Raw genomic sequence first — 23,314 nt, 5'->3', positions numbered from 1 at the left:
ACTGCAGTGAATCTGTTATGTATACTTACTGCAGTAAATCTGTTATGTATATTTACTGCAGTGAATCTGTTATGTACACTTACTGCAGTGATTCTGTTATGTACACTCACTGCAGTAAATCTGTTGTATACACTTACTGCAGTAAATCTGTTATGTACACTTACTGCAGTAAATCTGTAATATACACTTACTGCAGTGAATCTGTTAAGTACACTTACTGCAGTGAATCTGTTATATACACCTACTGCAGTAGATCTGTTATATACACTTACTGCAGTAAATCTGTTAAGTATATTTACTGCAGTGAATCTGTTGTGTACACTTACTGCAGTAAATCTGTTAAGTACACTTACTGCAGTGGTTCTGTTCTGTACACTTACTGCAGTAAATCCGTTATATACACTTACTGCAGTGATTCTGTTATGTACACTTACTGCAGTAAATCTGTTATGTACACTTACTGCAGTAAATCTATTATGTGTATATTTCTAGTGGTATAAACCACCTGATGAAGGTCCTTCTGAATACCAGACAATCCAATATTCCTTTCTTAGTTTACGCCATGTTTCTATTGTGTGTATATTTCTAGGGGTATAAACCACCTGATGAAGGTCCTTCTGAATACCAGACAATCCAATATTCCTTTCTTAGTTTATGCCATGTTTCTATTGTGTGTATATTTCTAGTGGTATAAACCACCTGATGAGGGTCCTTCTGAATACCAGACAATCCAATATTCCTTTCTTAGTTTACACCATGTTTCTATTGTGTGTATATTTCTAGTGGTATAAACCACCTGATGAAGGTCCTTCTGAATACCAGACAATCCAGTATTCCTTTCTTAGTTTATGCCATGTTTCTATTGTGTGTGTATTTCTAGTGGTATAAACCAGCTGATGAAGGTCCTTCTAAATACCAGACAATCCAATATTCCTTTCTTAGTTCATGCCATGTTTCTATTGTGTGTATATTTCTAGGGGTATAAACCACCTGATGAAGGTCCTGCTGAATACCAGACAATCCAGTATTCCTTTCTTAGTTTACACCATGTTTTTATTGTGTGTATATTTCGAGGGGTATTAACCACCTGATGAAGGTCCTTCTGAATACCAGACAATCCAGTATTTCTTTCTTATTTTACACCATGTTTCTATTGTGTGTATATTTCTAGTGTTATAAACCACCTGATGAAGGTCCTTCTGAATACCAGACAATCCAGTATTCCTTTCTTAGTTTACGCCATGTTTCTATTGTGTGTATATTTCTAGGGGTATAAACCACCTGATGAAAGTCCTTCTGAATACCAGACAATCCAGTATTCCTTCCTTAGTTTACGCCATGTTTCTATTGTGTGTATATTTCTAGTGTTATAAACCACCTGATGAAGGTCCTTCTGAATACCAGACAATCCAGTATTCCTTTCTTAGTTTACACCATGTTTCTATTGTGTGTATATTTCTAGGGGTATAAACCACCTGATGAAGGTCCTTCTGAATACCAGACAATCCAGTATTCCTTTCTTAGTTTATGCCATGTTTCTATTGTGTGTATATTTCTAGGGGTATAAACCACCTGATGAAGGTCCTTCTGAATACCAGACAATCCCATTGAACAAAATAGAAGACTTTGGTGTTCACTGTAAACAGTATTATGCTCTAGAAGTGTCTTATTTCAAATCAGGACTCGATAGAAGACTATTGGAATCCTTATGGAATAAATACTGGGTCAATACACTTAGTTCATCTAGTCTATTAATGGTAAGTCAGCAATCTTTTTAACTCCAATTGTGCAGAACACAAAATACACCTTTGCAAACTGCACAGGCCTAGTATAGGTACACATGGGTTAAAATGCACAAACCTGGTATACTGTAAAAGGATTAATTACTCATTGGGTTTTAATTTTGCTTATTTTCGCTGACTGGAAAATGCGCTAAATTAAAACCCAGTGAATATGTAAAATTTTGTATAGAACACATTATCTAAATGATGAAACTGTGAATTTAAAACCCACTGAATATGCATGAAATGCTAAATCTGCGAAATTTAAACCCAGTGAAATTAATCATTTTACAGTAAAAAAACATGGGTTAAACTGCACAGACCTGGTATAGGTGCAAATGGGTTAACAAACTACACAGACCTAGTATAGGTTCACATGGGTTAACAAACTACACAGACCTGGTTTTGGTACACATGGGTTAACAAACCAAACAGACCTAGTGTAAGTATCCATGGGTTAATAAACTACACACACCTAGTGTAGGTACCCATGGGTTAACAAACTACACAGACCTAGTCTATTTTGTTTCTGAAGTGGAGTGTTTTCAAGTATGTTATTTGCATTGTCCTGTCAGTGGTTCATTTAGTGCAGCTATCAAAACTAACATGCGTTTGTTTGTTACAGAATGCTGACTATACAACAGGTCAGATATCAGATTTATCTGAGAAATTAGAACAGTCTGAAGCCCAGCTTGGAAGAGGAGGATTCATGCTGATGGATCATCATGATAAAAAATCTGAAGATAAACTAGCAAAGGCTACAAGAGACAGGTGAATATTCAAACCATAGTGCAGTTTGTGTAAGCATTGAATGGATGTTGTCATGTTTTTAAATGAACACTCAGAATAGTTTTAGTAAGCAAATAACACCAAATAAACGGCAAGGTAAAGACTATGTCTAATTATAGTAAACAATGCTGTACCATTACTTTCACCATCCTACTACAGCCAGATCTGAAGGCCTTTGTCGCATTCTGGCCACGCTGTGTGGCGCGGATCGCGTGGACGGGTTTCATGTTCTCTGCACGTAATAAGCTCGGTTATTAAGCATCCTTTTTTGGGGGTGGCCGAGGGGAAGACGTGTAGTGGCGTGAAGCTAGGCGATTAGGTGCCGTACGCGAGCGCCGGTTCGAGTCACGCACGCAGTACGTGTTTACTATAATTAGACATAGTCTTTACCTTGCCGTTTATTCGGTGTTATTTGCTTACTTTACTTCCTATGTCGACAGCAACTATGAGTTCAGAATGGTTTTAAATGTTTTAGCCATGGTGGGAAAGTGGTTTTTGTAGACCGGTCCTCTTGACCTTATTTGTGGATCTAGACAATTTAAGCTTTTATAACCAATCACTATTTTATTTCTTTACAGCTGTAAAACAACTATAGAAGCAATCCATGGTTTGATGTCTCAAGTGATAAAGGAGAAACTCTTCAATCAGATACAGACAACAAGTACTAGTACATCATGAACTGAGACAACAAGCAGTTGTGTACATGTAGCCTGACTTTAATAACAGCAATGTTTCTATGATATCATATCTTGCTGGTTTGCATAACAGCAATTATTAACTCATAACAAATAAGGGAAAAATATTTGGGGGGGGGTCTTTGTCAATTTTTTGTCAGCATGAATTCTCATCCAAGTTATTTTTTGGTAAAATATTGAATAACGTGTAAAAGCAAACGATAATCTTACACTAGATAGTAGTTGTAATAATTTATTTCTGATATTACTTGTAAATCCGCATATTAAAGTCAGCTTGATTATTATCACCAATTTAGCCGAGTTTACTCTGTCACTGATATTCAACAGTAATTCATATTGTAACTCAGTTGAGTTAATGAAATAGGTCAGATGATGTATTTGCTCTTGTCTCTTGAAAGCATAAGAAGTTATTTATTTTGATTGTAAAGAGTAGGCTCATCCAAGACATGAAGTGAATGTACATGTACTAAATACAATAGTTTCATTTGAATGTTGGTTGATAAAAATGTGAACATGATTTGTACACAGGTTTGATGCATCTAAGTTGGAACGTGGAGCATAAATAACCTTAATCTGATTTGATAATAAACATCTTGCCCTCATATTTTATTTGAACAACAATGGAACCCAAATCGGAAGATTAACAGAGACTGCTTCAACTAAAAAAATAGCATAAATATTTTATGATTAAGTTGACAACTGGATTTGTCGCCTGCTGACCATTTTTTTTAGGTTCGCTATCGACTTTGTCAAGCAGAGGTTATCATATGAATAATTGTTAGTGTCAACTTTTTACTCCTTTTGAAAACTATTCTTATTGCTTCGATACTTGGTGTATGTACCTTGGGTAAACCTCTCTTAGATTTGTTCATCTCGTGATATCTTCAATTATCTAATTTTGATGAATATTCTTGTCATTTTTTTGACTTATTGTTAAAAAGTGCAAATCCAATTGCTTTAATATTATACATATAGGTACTATAGGTAGACCTCTCTCAGATTTGCTTATTTTGTTGTGATATTTTTGAATTCTTGTTAAAAACTGCAAGTCCGATTGCTCTAATGTTATACCTGTAGGTACCTCAGATTTGTTCATTTTTGGCTCTTGTATGCAAAGCACACAATGGGAGCTTTTGTAGTTAGTCATTTGTCTGTATCTGTGCAGGTATTTTGTTCAAACGATATCTTGAAAATGCTTCAATCAATGTTACTGAAATTTAGCCCAGAGATAAAAAAATAAAAATCAGTTGTTGCTAAATGGGCGAGTTTTTGCAACTGCCTCCACATAAGATGAAATGATGCGTTGTGAGAGAACTTAGCTGAATCTGGTTTGACTAATAAAGAAGAAATGTTTAGTGATGCATTTTATTCTGGCTTTGAATATAAGGACCTGTGAAAAAAGAAATAAATGCTTCAGTTTTAAACAAAAAAAAACGTGAAATGACACCCTAGTCGGGCGGCTCATACCCGTATTGAACTTCTAAAGAAGTAGCCCCTCTGGCCTGTTGAATCACTCCTAACATGAAGCTACAGTACAGGAAATTGATAATCCTAATTTGCAATAATTGTAGTAAATCCATGCAATACTACCAGCATGTTATGATTGTTTTTTGTAGAGAGTCCAGGTTGCTGGCAAGTGACCAGAATGTATTTTGTTTGTTTGTGTTTTGTCAAGTTTCATGAACCAGTGTACAGCAATGTACTCCTTCACCTTTACCAAATAGAGTTGCACCATGGCGTTAATGTGATGATGAAAGACGAAGCCCAGATTAAAAAGACGTGTGTTGGTGAATATTTTTGTTATCATTTTAGGCCAATTTGATTTTTAATGTGTTCATGCCAGTTATCTATTTGATTAGTGTCTCATAAACACATTCACAGAAATTGGTATGAATGGCATGCAGGGTATTTATGGACTTTGATTTACATGTATGTGTAGTTAACAGTTTCTCGGGCATGTCTGGGCAACTGATGCACATCAGTTATGTCATTCTGGTAAACACAAGGTGCACAAATATTTTTATTTAATAGAATGACTTTTACATTATGTCATTTCAACTAGAATGGCCATGATTATTTTAAATTTTACAATAATTGAATTCAACTTTGTGTGCAAGTCATGCTTCCCTCAATAAGCAATATTTAAACTCAGTAAAGATATGTTCATCTTGAAGGGAAAATACAATTTAAAACATGAAGAATCGTCTTTTGGAAACAGAAGTGCGTTTCTATTCAACACCCCTGAAAAAAAAATGTTACATAAACGCATAAGTGATTACACAACACAGTAATGTAATACACTAAAGAAACAAATGTTGAGTAATCCATATATGGTGTTCAAGTCGTGGGGACTGAATATATTTAGAATAATGTTGATATACAGAAGTGTACAATTTGGAATACATTAATTAAACTCTTTTGACATACACCAGAAGACTATAGTAGATTCTTGGGAAAAGTAAGATGGCTAAAGTTTTGCTTGATGTTTGGATATCGTTGAACCTGAAAGCAACAAAACAAAAGTACATTAGAATTACAATATGTATGAAAATTATTATTAAGGTATATGAATCACAGTGAGTATTTCAATGTTTAAAAGATGAAAGTTAAAAACAAGTCATACCATGTCTCTGTTGTTCAATGGTAAAATGAGATTTTGAAACAAATACATAACAATACACGTATGTAATGTAGGTGTAAAGTTTGAATGGATCAAGACTTGTCTGAGATATTACCTGAAAAACAAAACAACCCGACATAGGAACTATTAATTTGGGACCTGTCCGGAATTGTATCTCAGACAGAACTTCATGGTATACAGATGCATTTTTTTTATTTCAAGATCGGGACATAAAATTTGCTATTTTTGAATCTCAAACATGTCTCGGAGATGACTACTATGATTTGGATCCAACTTGGTATGATGATCATACATATTGGACTACAGGTGTACGGCATTGTTTTTCCGTGATTCAAACAAATTTTGCCGACTGCGGGTCATTTTTTCCCCCTTTTTCAGATTTATTTAATCTATTAAAGTACATAGATAGTATAAATTAAGATACATCGGCACCAATTTTTTGGGGGATTCAATTCCCTGATCAACATTCAATTTTGATGAAAAAGCACTAAATCACCATTGCTATGTGTCAGCAGCTGTATTCATATTTCAATAAAACTCGGTACACTAAAATAACAAAAATAAAATTACACGACTAACTTGTTAGCAACAAAGGACGCAACTAACAAAACTGACGCATGCGCATTATGCGGTAAACAAACACAAGTAACGTCTGCAGAATAATTAACCATTTTGAAATGATTACAAAACAGAAACCTGAGTTTTGACGGAAAAGAAAATTAAATTTATTCAAGGTAAATTAACAAGAACTTTCAAAATGCAGATTAGGCAAACAAACATAAAATTCTAGGCCAAAATTAAAAGAAACGCCAAAACTCTAATTAAAGTGTTGGGGACAGAACACCTGCCTGAATTGAAAAGAGAATACATGCAGTGGTGAAAAGGCCATGACCGAAGGAATGATTCAGCATACAGCAAGTATGCCTGTGAAGACCAATCCCCCCTGAGCTTTGACAGCGTCCGAAGCGGCACCAGATTGAAAGGCAAAAGACGCACATCCACGTCGGAAGCTATGACCTAAATAAGAGTCTGGGTCAAGACCGACAGATGATGCGTGAAAGGCCAATGTGTGAGCGGTTGAAGGATACCAGCTGAAGTTGGAATTAGGAAAGCAGGTGCTGTGGACGGTGTTGGCATCATCCGAACCATGCGTTTATAAGCAGTGACTGGACACAAAAGCAAGTCGGGAATCGCTAGAATAGTCTTAGACCAGGTAGCTCGCACCACAAGATCCACTTCAGAAAAATGGATTTTTCCACGCATGAGGTGTTTGTTGATGTTGAATTCAGATGCTGAGCAGGGAATCAAATTTGATTTACGAAAAAATGTTGCCCACAAGGTAACATGAAGCGAACTGCGAAGGTTGAGATGATGGTAGATGCAAAGCAAGATGTTCGAAGTAATGGGCAATTTCCGACGAACCTAATGTGGAGACAATCGATGAATACCACACACAGCACTAACTTCAATTCAAAGTTGATGGAGGGTCCAAACCCATGAAACGATGCAGCAGCTGGACGCCATTTAGGTAATTACGAATAGAAACAGTTGAAGAAAATGAACGGGCAAGAAACTGCCTACTGTGTCTGTGGAGAAACTTGGAGAAACTTTGGCATCAGCCAAAAGTAATGACAAAGCAGGAAAAATGCACGCCACTAGGATAACAGAGCCCTTTGACAAGCTGTGTTTTGTTTGAAACTCGCTAACCTAAGTAATTGATGTAGTTAATAATGTCAAACCCATGCAACTTAAAAACATAGCTAACTGCGTTGGTAGTACGTTGACACATCAGTGCTGCTGTGCGAAGACCGAAAGGTGGAGCGATATCGAAGTAATATTTACCGCCCCAGGTGTAGCCTAATAAGCTGTAGTCAGATGGATTAACACAAAGTTGACGATATGATATATCAACCGTAGGATAATGTAACTTAAAATCCTGACCCAAATACTCATTGAGAGGAATGCTGTCATTTACCGAGTAGCCCTCAGGGAAGCTGAGATCTATGACGATTCGACCAATTGAAGCATATTTTTTTGTCAACAGTGATTAGTGGTGAAGTGGCCATCGATGTAGAGAAAGGCGGAGACTCAAAAGGACCGATTGCAGCACCGAAAGACTGCTCCATTGACAAGTATCGCTCAACGTGATCCGGGAAAGAAATGGCAGAATTGTAATTTGCTGCATGAGTTGATCAGCCACATATATTCCAGTAAATCACAAATATTATCAATGTAGCCCTACAGCATAGAGCACCAATTATGAATGTTCATAATGCAGCTCCTAATTTACGTAGTGAGCCCCTGTTACAAAAGGGAAGCAATAAATAAATAAAAATGTTAAGAGCAGAAAGGACCGGGATGCGAGCACCAAGATGATTGTATATGGCAGAAGCTTTGGATCCTACTGTTTGTGGCAGTCCCCACAAAATTGGTGCAACAACCAGGATTCTCAACCAGACCTCTACAACTCAACAGCAGACAATCATGCCAACAATAGTTCAACTCATCCAGAAGCAGGATAAAGCTTGGACCAAACTCCGAAGAGTTTGAACCAGTTGAACTAATAGGCAATCAGTTCAATGCGCTACAAGGCAAATAGAATGCTCATCAAAACATTTGCGTACAGCAAGTGACAATAGAAAAACAATTAAATACGTTCAATTACCCACCATAGACTCTGGTCAGTCAAAATGACTATTTTGAACTGTAGGCATTAATCTGCGATTCAGCCAATGACGGAGAAAGAAATCTAGGTCAGAGGAAGTCCCATGACCTCAAGATCTTCCTTCACGACACGAACCATGTGACCGAAGCAATAAGGCACCGCCATATTGTCTTTATCCGCATTCGGTATGGATCGATGAAAACGGTGTGCATATTTTTTACTCCCATGTCGCCCTTTTTGTGTGTATATATTTACAACACAGGAAACAAGTCATTAAAAATGACACAGTAATCTTTAAATTTTTGAAAGGTCTATTTGTGCTCGTCATAATAAAGCGGAGGGGTTGTCGAGAACATGTCCTTGAAACCCGAGTCCCAAGTGGCGTATACAACAGATTATTTATTCACATCAAATTCGAACACGTGTTGCATGACGACCCCTCCGGTTTAAGACATAGCAAAGAAAAACATAGATCACAAGTGAAAGTATGTCCAAGTTATCACATTTTAAACAAACAAGATTTGATCAAATTGCAAATTGAATTGACATGTACATGTATCCATTTATGACATGCCAAATATCAATGAAAATGATACATGGGTGACAGAGATATAGTAATATGGCCGAAAATTAAAACAGCCGTTATTCAGCCATCTTTGATCTGATTATGAAACAAACTGACATGTATGATGTATGTGCCAAATACGAATGAAAATGGTACATAAATCTTGGAAATATAGTAGTAAGGCCAAAAAGTCAGATGGCTGTCAATCAACCATCCTTAATCTGATTTTGAAACAAATTGTTGTCCTGGACATGAATACTAACATGTATAATCTATGTACCAAATTTCAATGAAAACTGACGAAACATGTAAAAAATACAACATTTTCAAAAAACAAGATGGCTGCCAGTCTGCCATTTTGAATCGAATCGCTGAACCACTGCATGTGCATATGTCTCACCTAAAGTACTAGACACATGCAAAGAATGAACGGAATCGGTCCAAAGGATTCTGAGATATGACTCTGGACGGACGGACAGACGCACGAATGGACGAATAGAGACTGAATTATAAGTCCCCGTTTTCGGACTTTGTTCGAATGGGGACTAAAAAAACTTTGTGACACAGGTTTGACCGCGCCGTTGTTCTCTATGTGTCAGCTTTCAACTGTAATTAGTTTCCTTCATGCATGTCTTGTTCATTTTTACCACGGTGTTTTTAGAAATGGATAAAACACGCCAGAGACTTCTATCCGCTGTTTTATCGCCTTAGACATCGAGGCAGTTGCAGTAAGGAATTGGAACCCACATATAAAATGCTATATGTGTTTAGACTGCAGACGGGGTTCAGGGTTTTGCCAAGAAAATATTTGTAACAACTTGGGTTCCTAGGCCTGGGAGCGTTCCAGGGCTGCATGCAAAATGCTGAGACTGACCGCGTCGCTCGGGTTCGTTGCAGTCACGCGTCCAGTAAAATCGGTGAGTGAGTGGTGTGTTGGCCGCCTAAATCTCCTAACCCTCTGCCTAAATCTCATCATCGTTAACAAAGCAGTCATGGATGTAGTCAATGTTGACAGCCAAGAAGTTGATGAAACAGAGTCGTACAGAGTCGCACAAAATCATCGTGAGCCATCAATGTATACGACTCAAGCTATTTCTGGAAGTACAAAATGGGACAGCCCAATGCAGTCAACAGATCCAACACAAACTAGTCCCACAAAGCCAGGCAGTTAACCCTCCGCAACATCAACACAAGTCAGTACAATTGCCCCAGCTTAAGATACCAACGTTCTATGGTTATTCACTATGATGGCCATCATTTATTGACAGTTTCAAGGCCGCTATTCATAACGATACAGAAATTCCACTGGTCTAGAAGTATTCATATTTATGTAGTTTCGCTGCTGAGGAAGCTGGATGACTAATCGACGGGCTCCCGATCACTGAGGTGCACTATTCCATCACTTACAACCTAAGGTAAGGTCAAACCCAGGATATAATGAATGCTCACATGTGATCAATGTTGACCAGGTCGCACCGGGAAATAACCCAGCAAGTCTATGCCACCTTCACAATGATCTTGAAACCACTATCAGAGCATCAAGAGCCCTAAGACGTGATGAATCAGATCAATTTCCAGCAATAGTTAACGTGTGCAAAAGGAAGAAATGCAACAACACTTAACAAAGCTATGATCAACAAGATAAGTGTACTTTCAGTTGGACATAAACCCACAATGTTTCAACCTGGCAACCAACCGTCTCTGTATTCTGTACACAAGTAAATCGGACCCAAGACGCTAAATGTAATGAGTATAGACAACCACCAACTCTCAGGGATATATCTGCCTTCTACAGATCTGCATAGACAGTCCATGAATAGGAAAAAGGAAAAATACCAACAATGTGCTTTCTGTGATGGACCACACAAGTCGCTCAATTAATTGCACAATGTATACAAATTACAAAGATCACATGGACATTATGAAACAACTTGTTATGTTACAATTAGCCCAGCAAGCACACAGTCCGAGCATGCAGATCCCTTTTTACGTGCAGACAATGCCAAGGTAAGCACTACATGTCATTACATACTGACAATAGCAATTCAACTTCTGAACCCAAAACTACTGAAGTGAATGTCCATTTCTCGCATGCTAATTCTGAATCTCGGATTCACTCGGATCAAAGAAAATCTAGTACGCTTGAGCCAATACCTCTCAGAACTCTGTTGAAAGCTGCCAAAATTCCCACATCATACAATGGAAATAACACACTTTAACACACTGTAGTGTTATTTGGTGAAGGGGTCAACCATAACTTTGTTACCCAAAAAGTTTGGTGACGAATTACGTTCATTCATCAGAAGTACACCTAGTAGTAAACACGATCATCACACATGCAGACTTTCTACATCACTTCGTTGCCTTCAACTCTGGACCAACTAGAAGCAACATTACATCATATTGGGATCTGGAAGCCATCGGCGTACTCAGACAAACTCACTAACAATCAAGAACAGTACAACAATACACTGAAAATTGTTTATCAGAACAAGATATACATGCAACATGATCCACAAATTACCAAGTGACATTGTCAGTATTTATGATAAGGTAATTTGTGCAACCTCACCAGTATGTGTATGACTGCAGTGCCACAAACGAGAATGGACAAGCGAGTCTCAACAACTGCCTAATCCCCCACTTCTAAATAATTAGAATTCCATACTATAAAGATTCAGATCAAACCCTATTGCATTAATTGCACAAAAGGCCTTTCTGCAATTACGACTTGAAAATGATCGTAAGTACACCTAATTTCTATGGCTATCGGACAGTAACGATGTGAATAGTCAATTCAAAACATATCAGTTCAGTTTGGTCTTATTCCGGGCGACATGCAGCCCATTCATCCTCAATGCCACCATCAAAACACTCACGGATGACAACATTGAGATTCAACAAAACATTTATGTTGATGATGTAATCACGGGATGGAATAGTTCCGATGACGCCGCTCAATTCTATAAAGAATCAACGGGCCTCCTCACTACACATCATTTTAATTTACCATTCAATGATCCAACTCTACATATATACTCAGGTTATTTAACCATAACTTTGCTTCTTTTTATCGGATTTATTTCATTGTTGTTTAAAATTGTCAGTGTTTATTACATCCAGTTATATATTCAAGATTGAGTAGATGTAGCCACGTTTTCTATATATTTGTGCTTATTTATTTTTATTCATTTCTATGTGTGTGTTCTCCCTGATTGGCTCATTTAAAACAACCAATCAGATTATTCTAAGGTGTGAATCCGGCCTTGTCTTTATATAGACAAGGAGTGTAAACAAGGAGTGTAAACAAGGAGTGTAAAAGTGAAATTTTACAAGCTGGTATTTAGAATCAAACTATCATCAACAAATAACGTAATCCATTTACTGTTGAAAATAAAACCAGCTGTTCATTCTCGACAACAGAAATCAAACAGAAAGAGAAATCAAAATCTCACCATACACTGTACCATTGTCAGAAAAATTCAAAATCCTAAATCTTATCATAGTTCAGACCTTTTTAATAAAACCAATTGTTTAGCAATAAAATAAATTGAAAATCCTTTTGTTAAAGTGTAGATAAAGACTTCTTAAATAATTTTTACAAATTGATATACTTACATTATCAAACCATCTTGATAAATTTGTATACTTTTGTTTTTCTTGCACAGTGAGGTCAGACTAAAAATAGATTGCAACAAGTTTATGCTAGAGAGATTTGAATAAATAAACAAGTCATGCCATGACACAATCACCCACCATTTCATATAGGTGTGCATGGATACACATGTTTCATGACAAAAAGAGGTATGTCTCTAAAGCAGCATTCAGTGGTTGAGCATTTTGAATCAAAAGTACAATCACCAAGGTACTATAATGTTCAATTTTTTTACTTTTTTACGAAATATGTCTACAACAATATCAGAACCAGTTCCAAAATGGTGGAATTTCTTAGTGGATATGAAATAACAATGTATATAAACTATTTGGATTTATTCTAGTTGACTTAATACATGTGTTATGCAAAGTGACTAATCCACTTACCACAATAGAGTGTAAACCATAGTATAGAAGTAGATCAGCAGCAGTAAAATGACAACCTACTATATACACTCTATCAACTAAATAAGAATTCAGCTCCTAAAATAAAACAAAAACATAAAATTATTTAAGGTCCATTTGTTTATTCATGGTACACTATGTTCATTAAACAGATTTGATAGGTTTTGGCCATTATTGTTCTAGTTTATAGACTATCCTGCTGCCTTAAACCATAGACCTGATTCATCCCATTTAATATTTTGTAATTTTTAAACAAATATGAAAAATATGACATTTATGATTGATCCTAATTGTAACATTTGCCATTATCAAATTAACAGTTGTTATCAGTATTGTTTAGAAAGTTTGCTTCTGATATATGAAAAAGACAACAAGTCTAGTACATAACATTTTATGTTGAAAGTTCACTCAAGAGCAGATTTTAGCAACTTTACATGTTGAACACTTCAAGCAAACTATTGGCAACAATATTAATAGTGCGAAATAACCATGATTTAAGGCACCTTTGAAGTCATAAGCATGAGTACAAGTAGTACATTTTCATAATATTAACAAGTGAGAAATTGAAATCAATTTCAACAAGACATGAATGCCACAGTCCATGTCATTTAATTATGAAAAAAATAATACATGGAATATCTGCAAACAATTGAATTAATATGTACTCTATGTGGGTACAACTCATCTTAAAGTGATTTACCTTAATCTAGTATTGTACTGATAACTGAAAACTTCCATTCACCCATGCCCAAAATCTCACAAGTGCACAAGTGCAACCAAACTATGTCTCATACATGTATACATGCTCAAGAAACTGTATTCGTAAATCTGAGTAAATCTTGATGAACAACTTGACTTCTTTGTTAATTCAGGTCTTGGTATATTACCAGGACCTGGGTTTGTTTCAGTATCACCACTATAATTTCCATCAAAATGTAGCCCTGACACCCCTCTAAAGGGCACGGATCTAGAAGCCGTACCTACACACGAATTGGTGACGTCACAAAATACATGACCTTCAATTGGGGTCGTTTCCTCGGTATATACGAATTGGTATATACAAATTACAATAAAGATACTTAAGACATTGCACATAAGGTAAAACAAATCATGTGACAATATAATGATAATAACGGTAATAAATCATAGCTTAACAGTTGAACACAACGATCATATAGTCAGTCGGGTGACGCCGAGGGTCACGCACTTGTTGCAAAATGGCCGTGTGGTTGAAACTGGGTCATGGCGTGACGGGCGAGGAAGACATCATTAAACACTCTCAAAATCACAATAAAACGGGGAAGTGGTTGCATATTACGGCGTAGCCAACATGGGAAATAAAAAAAACGCTCAATACAAACGACACGGGTTCGAATCACACTAGATACACACTCACCAGAATCGAAGCAATCAGAAACGAGCAATCGTTTTGGCTTTTCCGTTCAACTCATCGGAACACTGGAGTAGTTAGAAAAATGAACACCACTTAACGACCAACGTCGTGGCGTGGTACACAAGCGTGCCATCAAAATAAAACAAAATTAGCTTGAAAAGACAGTGGGTTTGAGTCCCGCTCAGAGCTACCGTAAAAACGTAAATCAAATAAACTGAAATCTCTCAAACCGTAAACAAGTAAGCAAAGAACGTCGCGAAAAAATAATAAACCTCACAAAACTCCACCATACAAAACTGAATGAATAAATAATAAAATAACTTGCGTCTTAAACTGGACGACGAGCAATTTGTTCAACAGTTTCCAGTCACAAGAGATAAACAAGACCCAAGTCAAGGTAAGTTTTGTTAAAGCGTCGATGGCATTCCCTATATTACGAAAACAATTCAGGCAACAGACGAATATCTTCTGTGGTGTTGTGGAATTTATACTGTGTCTGCGGAATTGTTGATTGAGGGTTCGAAGCTAGCAGTTAACATTTTGTTAGAAAGTTTCACAATTAAATCAAATATCCAATGATACCAGTATATTTATTTTATTATTTTAACAACTTGCGATGGTGGAAGTTGGTCAAACACGAGTTTTTACACCTAAATAAGTATCAAATATTTATCCACACATTTATTCTCTCAATTTAACAACCTTGTAGAGGTGGAAATTAATTAAACAACAGGTATTTACTCACAAATATAATGGTCAATATTTGTCCATACATTCATTCTGTCAATTTAAGAACTTGTAATTGTTGGAATTAATCAAATGAGAGTTGTCTACACCAAAATAAGTTTCAAATGCTTGTCCATACATTTATTCTCTCAATTTAACAACTTGTAATGGTGTAAAATTATTAAATGAGAGTTGTCTACACCAAAATAAGTCTCAAATATTTGTCCGCACACTTATTCTCAATTTAACAACTTGTAATTGTGGGAATTAATCAAACAAGAGCTGTCTACACCAAAATAAGTCTAAAATATTTGTCCGCACACTTATTCTCTCAATTTAACAACTTGTAATGGTGTAAAATAATTAAACGAGAGCTGTCTACACCAAAATAAGTATTAAATATTTGTCCGCACATTCATTCTCTCAATTTAACAACTTGTAATTGCGGGAATTAATCAAATGAGAGCTGTCTACACCAAAATAAGTCTAAAATATTTGTCCGCACACTTATTCTCTCAATTTAACAACTTGTAATTGTGGGAATTAATCAAACGAGAGCTGTCTACACCAAAATAAGTCTAAAATATTTGTCCACACATTTATTCTTTTAATTTAACAGCCTGTAATTGTGGGAATTAATCAAACGTGAGTTGTTTACACCAAACTAAGTATTAAATATTTGTTGAGAAATTTATACTCTCAATTTAACAACTTGTAATGGTGTAAAATAATTAAACGAGTTGTCTACACCAAAATTAATCTCAAATATTTATCCACACATTTATTGTCACAATTTAACCACTTGTTAATAGTGGAAATTACTTAAACGCGACTTGTTTAATCAGTTGACATCAATGCAACTTACCCGCAGACAGTGCACAACAGAGTATCATTATTGAGCAAATATAAACAGGAACGTGTCTTGGCATTAGGTTTAGGGTCGGGTCAGGTATGGGCAACGGAATTATTAACAGGAACGTGTCTTGGCATTAGGGTTAGGGTCGGGTCAGGTATGGGCAACGCAAATGGCAAACACCCAATTGGCAAAATGTACACTAACGGGTTATGCCATGTATATAGTTTACACAAGTAAAAACACAATATTGCCAATTTTTTGGACAATTATAACTCAATAATAGAAATATGTATTTCTATATATATATATACACACTATATACTCTTATCAAATGCAAACACAACCAGTCAATCCATCGTGGTCTAGTGGGTCAGATTTCTACATAGTGGTCAGGAGGACCCGGGTTCAATTCCCTTGCCTGCCCATCTTTTTCTCGCAAACACTATTTGGCAATAAAGCTAAATATGACAACAAATTATTCAATTTGCATGACTACCCACATAGCTCAGTTGATTTGTACTATATCAGCAATGTGAGCGATCGCTGGTTCGAATCCAGTATGTTTAGTTAGATTTTTGAATGCTAGTGAAAACAGTGCTCCTATGAATAGGACTTAAATCCTCTCTCTTGTGTGAAGACGCTCGTGGTACAGTGGACAAGACAGTGCGCTGGGAACTCAAAGATCGCAAGTTCGAATCACGGATTGGACACTCCTTCAAAAGACATGAAAGATGTTAAAAACATAAACAGCGGATTCAAAAACTCAAGTCAGAAAAACAGACACAAGAATACTACCTCACATGGAAGCCAGTCGAAGGCGACGAAGAACGAACGCAGTTGACAGCTGTAGGTCACGTGCAACAACAGACACGAGGAGCATGGCTGCTCTCCAAATGGGTCCCTTCTTAATTAATGAATATTCATGAGCACAGAAACTGCTACGTCATGAATAAATTAGCATAATTAAAAAAAAATTGCATAAAGTGTAGGTACGTCTTCTGGAGTCCTGCCCTCTAAAGTTTCCACTGAGATTTGTAATGGTACGACCCATTTATCCAAGAGTCCTGACAACTGAAGCTATATTTAGAGGACATGCCTGGCCAAGATTTATAAACAGTAACTGCAGTAACTGTGTTTTCACTGATCTTCAACTTTGTAACCCTGTATTTCAATGATGGTTCTTTATAATGGAATGCAATTTTTACAGTTTGAAGATATAAAATACAACAACATTTCTGACCACTTTTTTTCAAGATTTCAGCTTTACTTTTTCATAAAACTAAACAAAATCCAGACTGTGATCCATTTCTGTCACTGATTCAGATCAAGGTCATTACATCACTAAACATCCTAGCATTTCTAAGCTAATTATTTATTCTGAGCATGCTCAGTTGTTCTCTGTGTTGTTGGGAGAGGTAATTTTGGATGAAAATCATGAAAAAGACGCACTGAGGATTTTCAGATCTGGAAAAAAAAGTATGTGCATATTCAACACTTCAAGTTCATGAACCTGCCAAGTTTCATCGATATCTGTTGCAGAATTTCTGTGAAAATGTTAGAGATGTCAGGCTGCGCCTGAAACAGGGACTAAAAATGGAAAAAATCCTATTTTCTTAGCTACTTTAAACATTTTTTGTAAATGTAGGTCAGGATGAGTATTATGCAATGTGTATGTAATTTATGCAAAAGTGTGGTCAAAGTTGACATACCTTTAACACTGTGCATATATCTTCTTTATTTTTACACCTATCTATCTGTGTAACTCTGTATTCTGACCACTGACTGACTACAGCATACTGTTCTGCCGTCTCTCCTAGTATTTTCCGATTATTGCATTTCTTGGCTAAATATACTGTAATTGATGAGAGTCCTTCAACACTTTTACTGTTTTCAGTATGCAACACTGGTGTCTATTAATAAACAAAAACATTAAATGTAATTAATAAATGTATGTACTGCATTATATGAGTGGTCAGTGAGTGGTCATCGTTTGGTATTTTATTTTTTACTGTGATACACAGTCACTCTACTAGTAGAGTGACTGTGTGTGATATGACTAAAATTAACAGCACTCGCAGACCATTAACACCTACATAAACTGGCCGACTTCACCGGCCGGTCAAGTTCTACCACCGGCCGAGTTAAAGTCTGGCCAGTATACAGCCAGTGTACCGACCTTACTTTAGGTCCTTTTATTATCCAAGAAACGTTCCGAGCGCCTGTGGTTGGGACCGGAAATTCGTTCCAATTTTCTCCAGTCACTTCTATTACATAATTACTATTAGGTAACACAATATACACATTAGATTGTTTTCTAATTCAAGTGTTATTTCTATGTAACTTTATTTTCATATCAATATCCCAGAGAGAATACTGATTTCAATAAATCTTTCATTCATTCATTCACATTCACATGTAGTAGACAGCGGCGTGGTGATCGATATATTGAAAGCTTGCAACCATAGCAAATGATGAGAAGAAAACGATTGACTAGACTAGAAAATAACCACACTATGAAATATATCACTTATACTCTGTAGCGTACCTTTGTTTCACTATTTACGTTCACTTTCACACTGTTCAACCCTAAAAATTGTGCGATTGCACGAACATCTTGCTTCACGTCCGCCATGATGAAATTGTTTGTTTGGTATCTCATTCCTCCTGATATCTTGCGTTGCTGGAAAACGCGTAGCTGTCGGAAACAAAATAAACACCAATTGTTACCTAACATATTTGAGACTCTGAGAAGGAAACAATTTCTTTAACTGTGGCATCAAATTACTATAAGGCAAATACAGTCTCAAAAACCATTACGCACGTATAAAAACAAAAAGTATTTATACAATAGTCTGTGGTGGCGCTAACAGCTTTCCCTGGTAAATACGAAATAACAAATCACGCATAGTAACTAATGTCAAATCGGACAGAAACAAATAATAAAGAATAATAACAAATTACAAGCTGCATGCATGTTCAGGTGTTGTTAAAAAATAATGCTTTCACAAAATTTCAAATAATAAATTAAGGAATGATTTAACAAAAATGAGAATGTTTGCAGGGACAATTGTTGGCAAAATTCAAATAAAACAAAGCATGTACAGTCAAGACACAGTGAAACGCACACATTCTCAAAGCCACCCCCATTATTTCAAATGTTTGACCCCTAATTAAATTTCGATTATTAATTTCAGAAGTACGTGCAGAATGTAGACCTATTTCAATTTGCGCAAAAAGATCTAAAACAACTATAATTACGTAACTATAAGCCTTTTATTACACTGTTCATATTTAGTGAGCATGATACAATAATGACGACATCAGTGGCAATACAACACTTTGAATTCAGTTATTCAATTGCAATATCATCTTAACATATTGCCACACTTCCTGAACATACCAGTACTTCATGTGTTCCTTAAGAAGTCTTCAAATAACAAAACTTTCCATTTTTTTCACGGGTACGACTTCTGGAGAAGCCTGTATATTTTAGGGTAAACAATTATATATTTATTTATGTATTATTTTGTTTCCATTTCAGGCGTGACTTTAATCGCCTCAATAAAATCAAATATTATAACTCATCTATTGGAGAACTCACACTAACAAATTATATCTAATCTAAAAGGCTGTGTATACACATCTTGCAAGAATTTGGACGATTTCATGGTTATCCTGAGAAAATATATATATAAGTTTACTGATAGGCGAAAGGAGCTCGAATTGTGGTTCAATGCAGTTAACTCGATCAAAAAGTGGTTTTCGAATATGATTATATGCTACCAGAAAATGAGTTTCATCCTCAACAGCATCTATACATATTTGGCAGGTTCTATTTTTCACTGCAGTTCCATAATATCTACCGGTCTCAATGTGTAACTTATGATTAGAGCACCGGAGTTTAGTTAAAGCTTGTCTGTACAGGGGAACACGAACGATATCCAAATAACTTTCATAAAAAATATTTGTTTTAAATTGTCGAAACGTTCGTAACTTATTTCTACTGTTAGGGGATCTACGAACATCGTCAAATAAAGCATCTTTCCAACTTTTGAAATAACAATCTCTCTCGTTCTTTCCAATTAACAACGTTGTTTCATCGGTAATTTGGGAGATAAACCTATTATCCCAAATAGTATGCATATTGTGTTTAATTAATAATTTCTTAATAGCTAAAGCAAAACATGGCTTTCCTATCACTGCCAATTTTTCACACCACTTTAACTGAACATCTTCAATTGGTTTACAATATCGATTTCCTATTACTGCCGCTCCATAGTTTAAAATTGGTTTAATTTTCGAGTCAAATATTTTTAATATCGAGTCAAGTAATTTTGGAGAAATCTCGTTAACAATTCTTTCCTGACTACGTACGCTGCCTTTGAAGCTTTTCCGGCCAACATTGCACATGCCAACTTAAATGAACCATTTTCTGCAAAAACAACGCCTAGATATGTATAATTTACAACAATATCAATTTGATTTCCAAATAATTTAAAATCCAAGTTATCGTCATCACAGTCAACAATATCCTTATTGAAGATAATAATTTTAGTTATAGTGGTGTTTACAAACATATTTCACGTAAAACAATAAAATTATAATCTGGCAAGTAACAACTGTAAACCCGAAGCACTATCAGATACAATAACGGTGTCGTCGGCATACATAAGACATGTTAGTGGATAATCATTTAATTCAAAGCCTTTTCTAAATGCAAATAAAATTGGGCTTAATATGCCCCCTTATTGTACCCCAATCTCAGATTTATATACATAAACATGTCTATCTATTGCAAATGTTACCCTGAATGTACAAATCTCGTTATATGCCTGGTCGTAAAATTACCCCAAATTTAGTAGCCGTTTTCCCTTGGTGATGTTTTTTTTTTAAAGAAAGTAGTGATATCACAAAGCATGAACCCTGTTTTGGTTCATATGTCATAGTTATGCTAAATATTGAGATGGAGCACCATGAACACAACTTTCCCTTTCCATTAGAAAATCATTCCAGGTTCAGGACAAATATAGCGCACTTGAGTAACTCTATTTTCCAATAATGTATAGCAATATCGTGCTGATTCAGGGACAATACAACACAATAGAGACAATCTATTTTCCACTTATGTACAGCTACATCATGCATGTACAAATGTAACACAATAGAGCAACTCCATTGTCTTCAATTTATAGCAATATTATGCAGATTTAATGCCAATATAATTTATAGCAATACCATGCAGATTCAGGGCTAATATCACAATAGAGCAAGTCTATTGTCTTTTAATTTATACCAATATCCTGCAGGTTCAGTGCCAATATCCCAATAGAGCAACTCTATTGTCATTTAATTTATAGCAATACTATGCAGGTTCAGGGCCAAAATAACAATATAGAAACTCTATTTTCATTTAATTTATAGCAATACCATGCAGGTTCAGGGCCAATATAACAATAGAGCAACTCTATTTTCATTTAATTTATAGCAATACCATGCAGGTTCAGGGCCAATATAACAATAGAGCAACTCTATTTTCATTTAATTTATAGCAATACTATGCAGGTTCAGGGCCAATATAACAATAGAGCAAGTCTATTGTCTTCTTATTTATAGCAATACCATGCAAGTTCAGGGCCAATATAACACTTGAGCAAGTCTATTGTCATTAAGTTTATAGCAATACCATGCAGGTTCAGGGCCAATATAACAATAGAGCAAGTCTATTGTCTTCTTATTTACAGCAATACCATGCAGGTTCAGGGCCAATATAACAATATACCAAGTCTATTGTCTTTTAATTTATAGCAATACCATGCAGGTTCAGGGCCAATATAACAATAGAGCAAGTCTATTGTCATTTAATTTATAGCAATACCATGCAGGTTCTGGGCCAATATAACAATAGAGCAAGTCTATTGTCTTCTTATTTACAGCAATACCATGCAGGTTCAGGGCCAATATAACAATAGAGCAAGTCTATTGTCATTTAATTTATAGCAATACCATGCAGGTTCAGAGCCAAAATAACAATAGAGCAACTCTAATTTCATTTAATTTATATCAATACCATGCAGGTTCAGGGCCAATATAACAATAGAGCAACTCTATTTTCATTTAATTTATAGCAATACCATGCAGGTTCAGGGCCAATATAACAATAGAGCAAGTCTATTGTCTTCTTATTTATAGCAATACCATGCAAGTCCAGGGCCAATATAACAATAGAGCAAGTCTATTTGTCATTAAGTTTATAGCAATACCATGCAGGTTCAGGGCCAATATAACAATAGAGCAACTTTATTTTCATTTAATTTATAGCAATACCATGCAGGTTCAGGGCCAATATAACAATAGAGCAAGTCTATTGTCATTAAGTTTATAGCAATACCATGCAGGTTCAGGGCCAATATAACAATAGAGCAAGTCTATTGTCTTCTTATTTATAGCAATACCATGCAAGTTCAGGGCCAATATAACAATAGAGCAAGTATATTGTCATTAAGTTTATAGCAATACCATGCAGGTTCAGGGTAAATATAACAATAGAGCAAGTCCATTGTCTTTTAATTTATAGCAATACCATGCAGGTTCAGGGCCAATATAACAATAGAGCAAGTCTATTGTCATTAAGTTTATAGCAATACCATGCAGGTTCAGGGCCAATATAACAATATACCAAGTCTATTGTCTTTTAATTTATAGCAATACCATGCAGGTTCAGGGCCAATATAACAATATAGCAAGTCTATTGTCTTTTAATTTATAGCAATACCATGCAGGTTTAGGGCCAATATAACAATAGAGCAACTCTATTTTCATTTAATTTATAGCAATACCATGCAGGTTCAGGGCCAATATAACAATAGAGCAAGTCTATTGTCTTCTTATTTACAGCAATACCATGCAGGTTCAGGGCCAATATAACAATAGAGCAAGTCTATTGTCATTTAATTTATAGCAATACCATGCAGGTTCAGAGCCAAAATAACAATAGAGCAACTCTATTTTCATTTAATTTATAGCAATACCATGCAGGTTCAGGGCCAATATAACAATAGAGCAAATCTATTGTCTTCTTATTTATAGCAATACCATGCAGGTTCAGGGCCAATATAACAATAGAGCAAGTCTATTGTCTTTTAAT

At 35.8% G+C, this 23,314-nt stretch overlaps 2 protein-coding genes across 2 annotated transcripts in view; one reads left to right on the top strand and one right to left on the bottom strand.

Moving 5' to 3' along the window:
• LOC100367976 (COP9 signalosome complex subunit 5) overlaps nt 1-3,556 on the top strand; it is a 35,262-nt gene extending 31,706 nt beyond the window's left edge. Inside the window, exons 6-8 of the mRNA XM_085493207.1 lie at nt 1,560-1,757; nt 2,407-2,552; nt 3,149-3,556. Coding sequence (XP_085349333.1) covers nt 1,560-1,757; nt 2,407-2,552; nt 3,149-3,248 — 444 coding nt within the window. The 3' untranslated portion in view covers nt 3,249-3,556. The remainder of the gene's footprint in view (nt 1-1,559; nt 1,758-2,406; nt 2,553-3,148) is intronic.
• Nucleotides 3,557-5,469: 1,913 nt separating this feature from the next.
• Nucleotides 5,470-18,816, bottom strand: LOC144350906 (eukaryotic translation elongation factor 1 epsilon-1-like). Its single transcript, XM_085493208.1, has 5 exons — nt 18,716-18,816; nt 17,880-18,080; nt 13,178-13,273; nt 12,755-12,814; nt 5,470-5,767 (listed from the first exon to the last, which is right to left on the bottom strand). The coding sequence occupies exons 1-5, from the start codon at nt 18,800-18,802 to the stop codon at nt 5,702-5,704; spliced, it is 510 nt and encodes a 169-aa protein (XP_085349334.1). The 5' UTR covers nt 18,803-18,816; the 3' UTR covers nt 5,470-5,701.
• Between the last annotated feature and the right edge of the window lie 4,498 nt (nt 18,817-23,314).

This window comes from Saccoglossus kowalevskii, chromosome 18, assembly GCF_978046115.1.
Source record: "Saccoglossus kowalevskii chromosome 18, keSacKowa6.1, whole genome shotgun sequence".
In the NCBI taxonomy this organism is placed as follows: domain Eukaryota; kingdom Metazoa; phylum Hemichordata; class Enteropneusta; family Harrimaniidae; genus Saccoglossus; species Saccoglossus kowalevskii.
The sequence above is the reverse complement of the archived record's forward strand: the minus strand, read 5'-3'. Positions and strand labels throughout refer to the sequence as shown.

Excerpts from the sequence above, each read along its gene's own strand:
- LOC144350906 (XM_085493208.1), bottom strand. The coding sequence starts at position 18,802 with ATGGCGGACGTGAAGCAAGATGTTCGTGCAATCGCACAATTTTTAGGG. Across the intron at positions 13,274-17,879 it reads ATATATGCACAGTGTTAAAG|GAGCTGAATTCTTATTTAGT; the intron begins GTATGTCAACTT and ends GTTTTATTTTAG. Across the intron at positions 5,768-12,754 it reads TATCAAGATGGTTTGATAAT|GTTCAACGATATCCAAACAT; the intron begins GTAAGTATATCA and ends TGTTGCTTTCAG.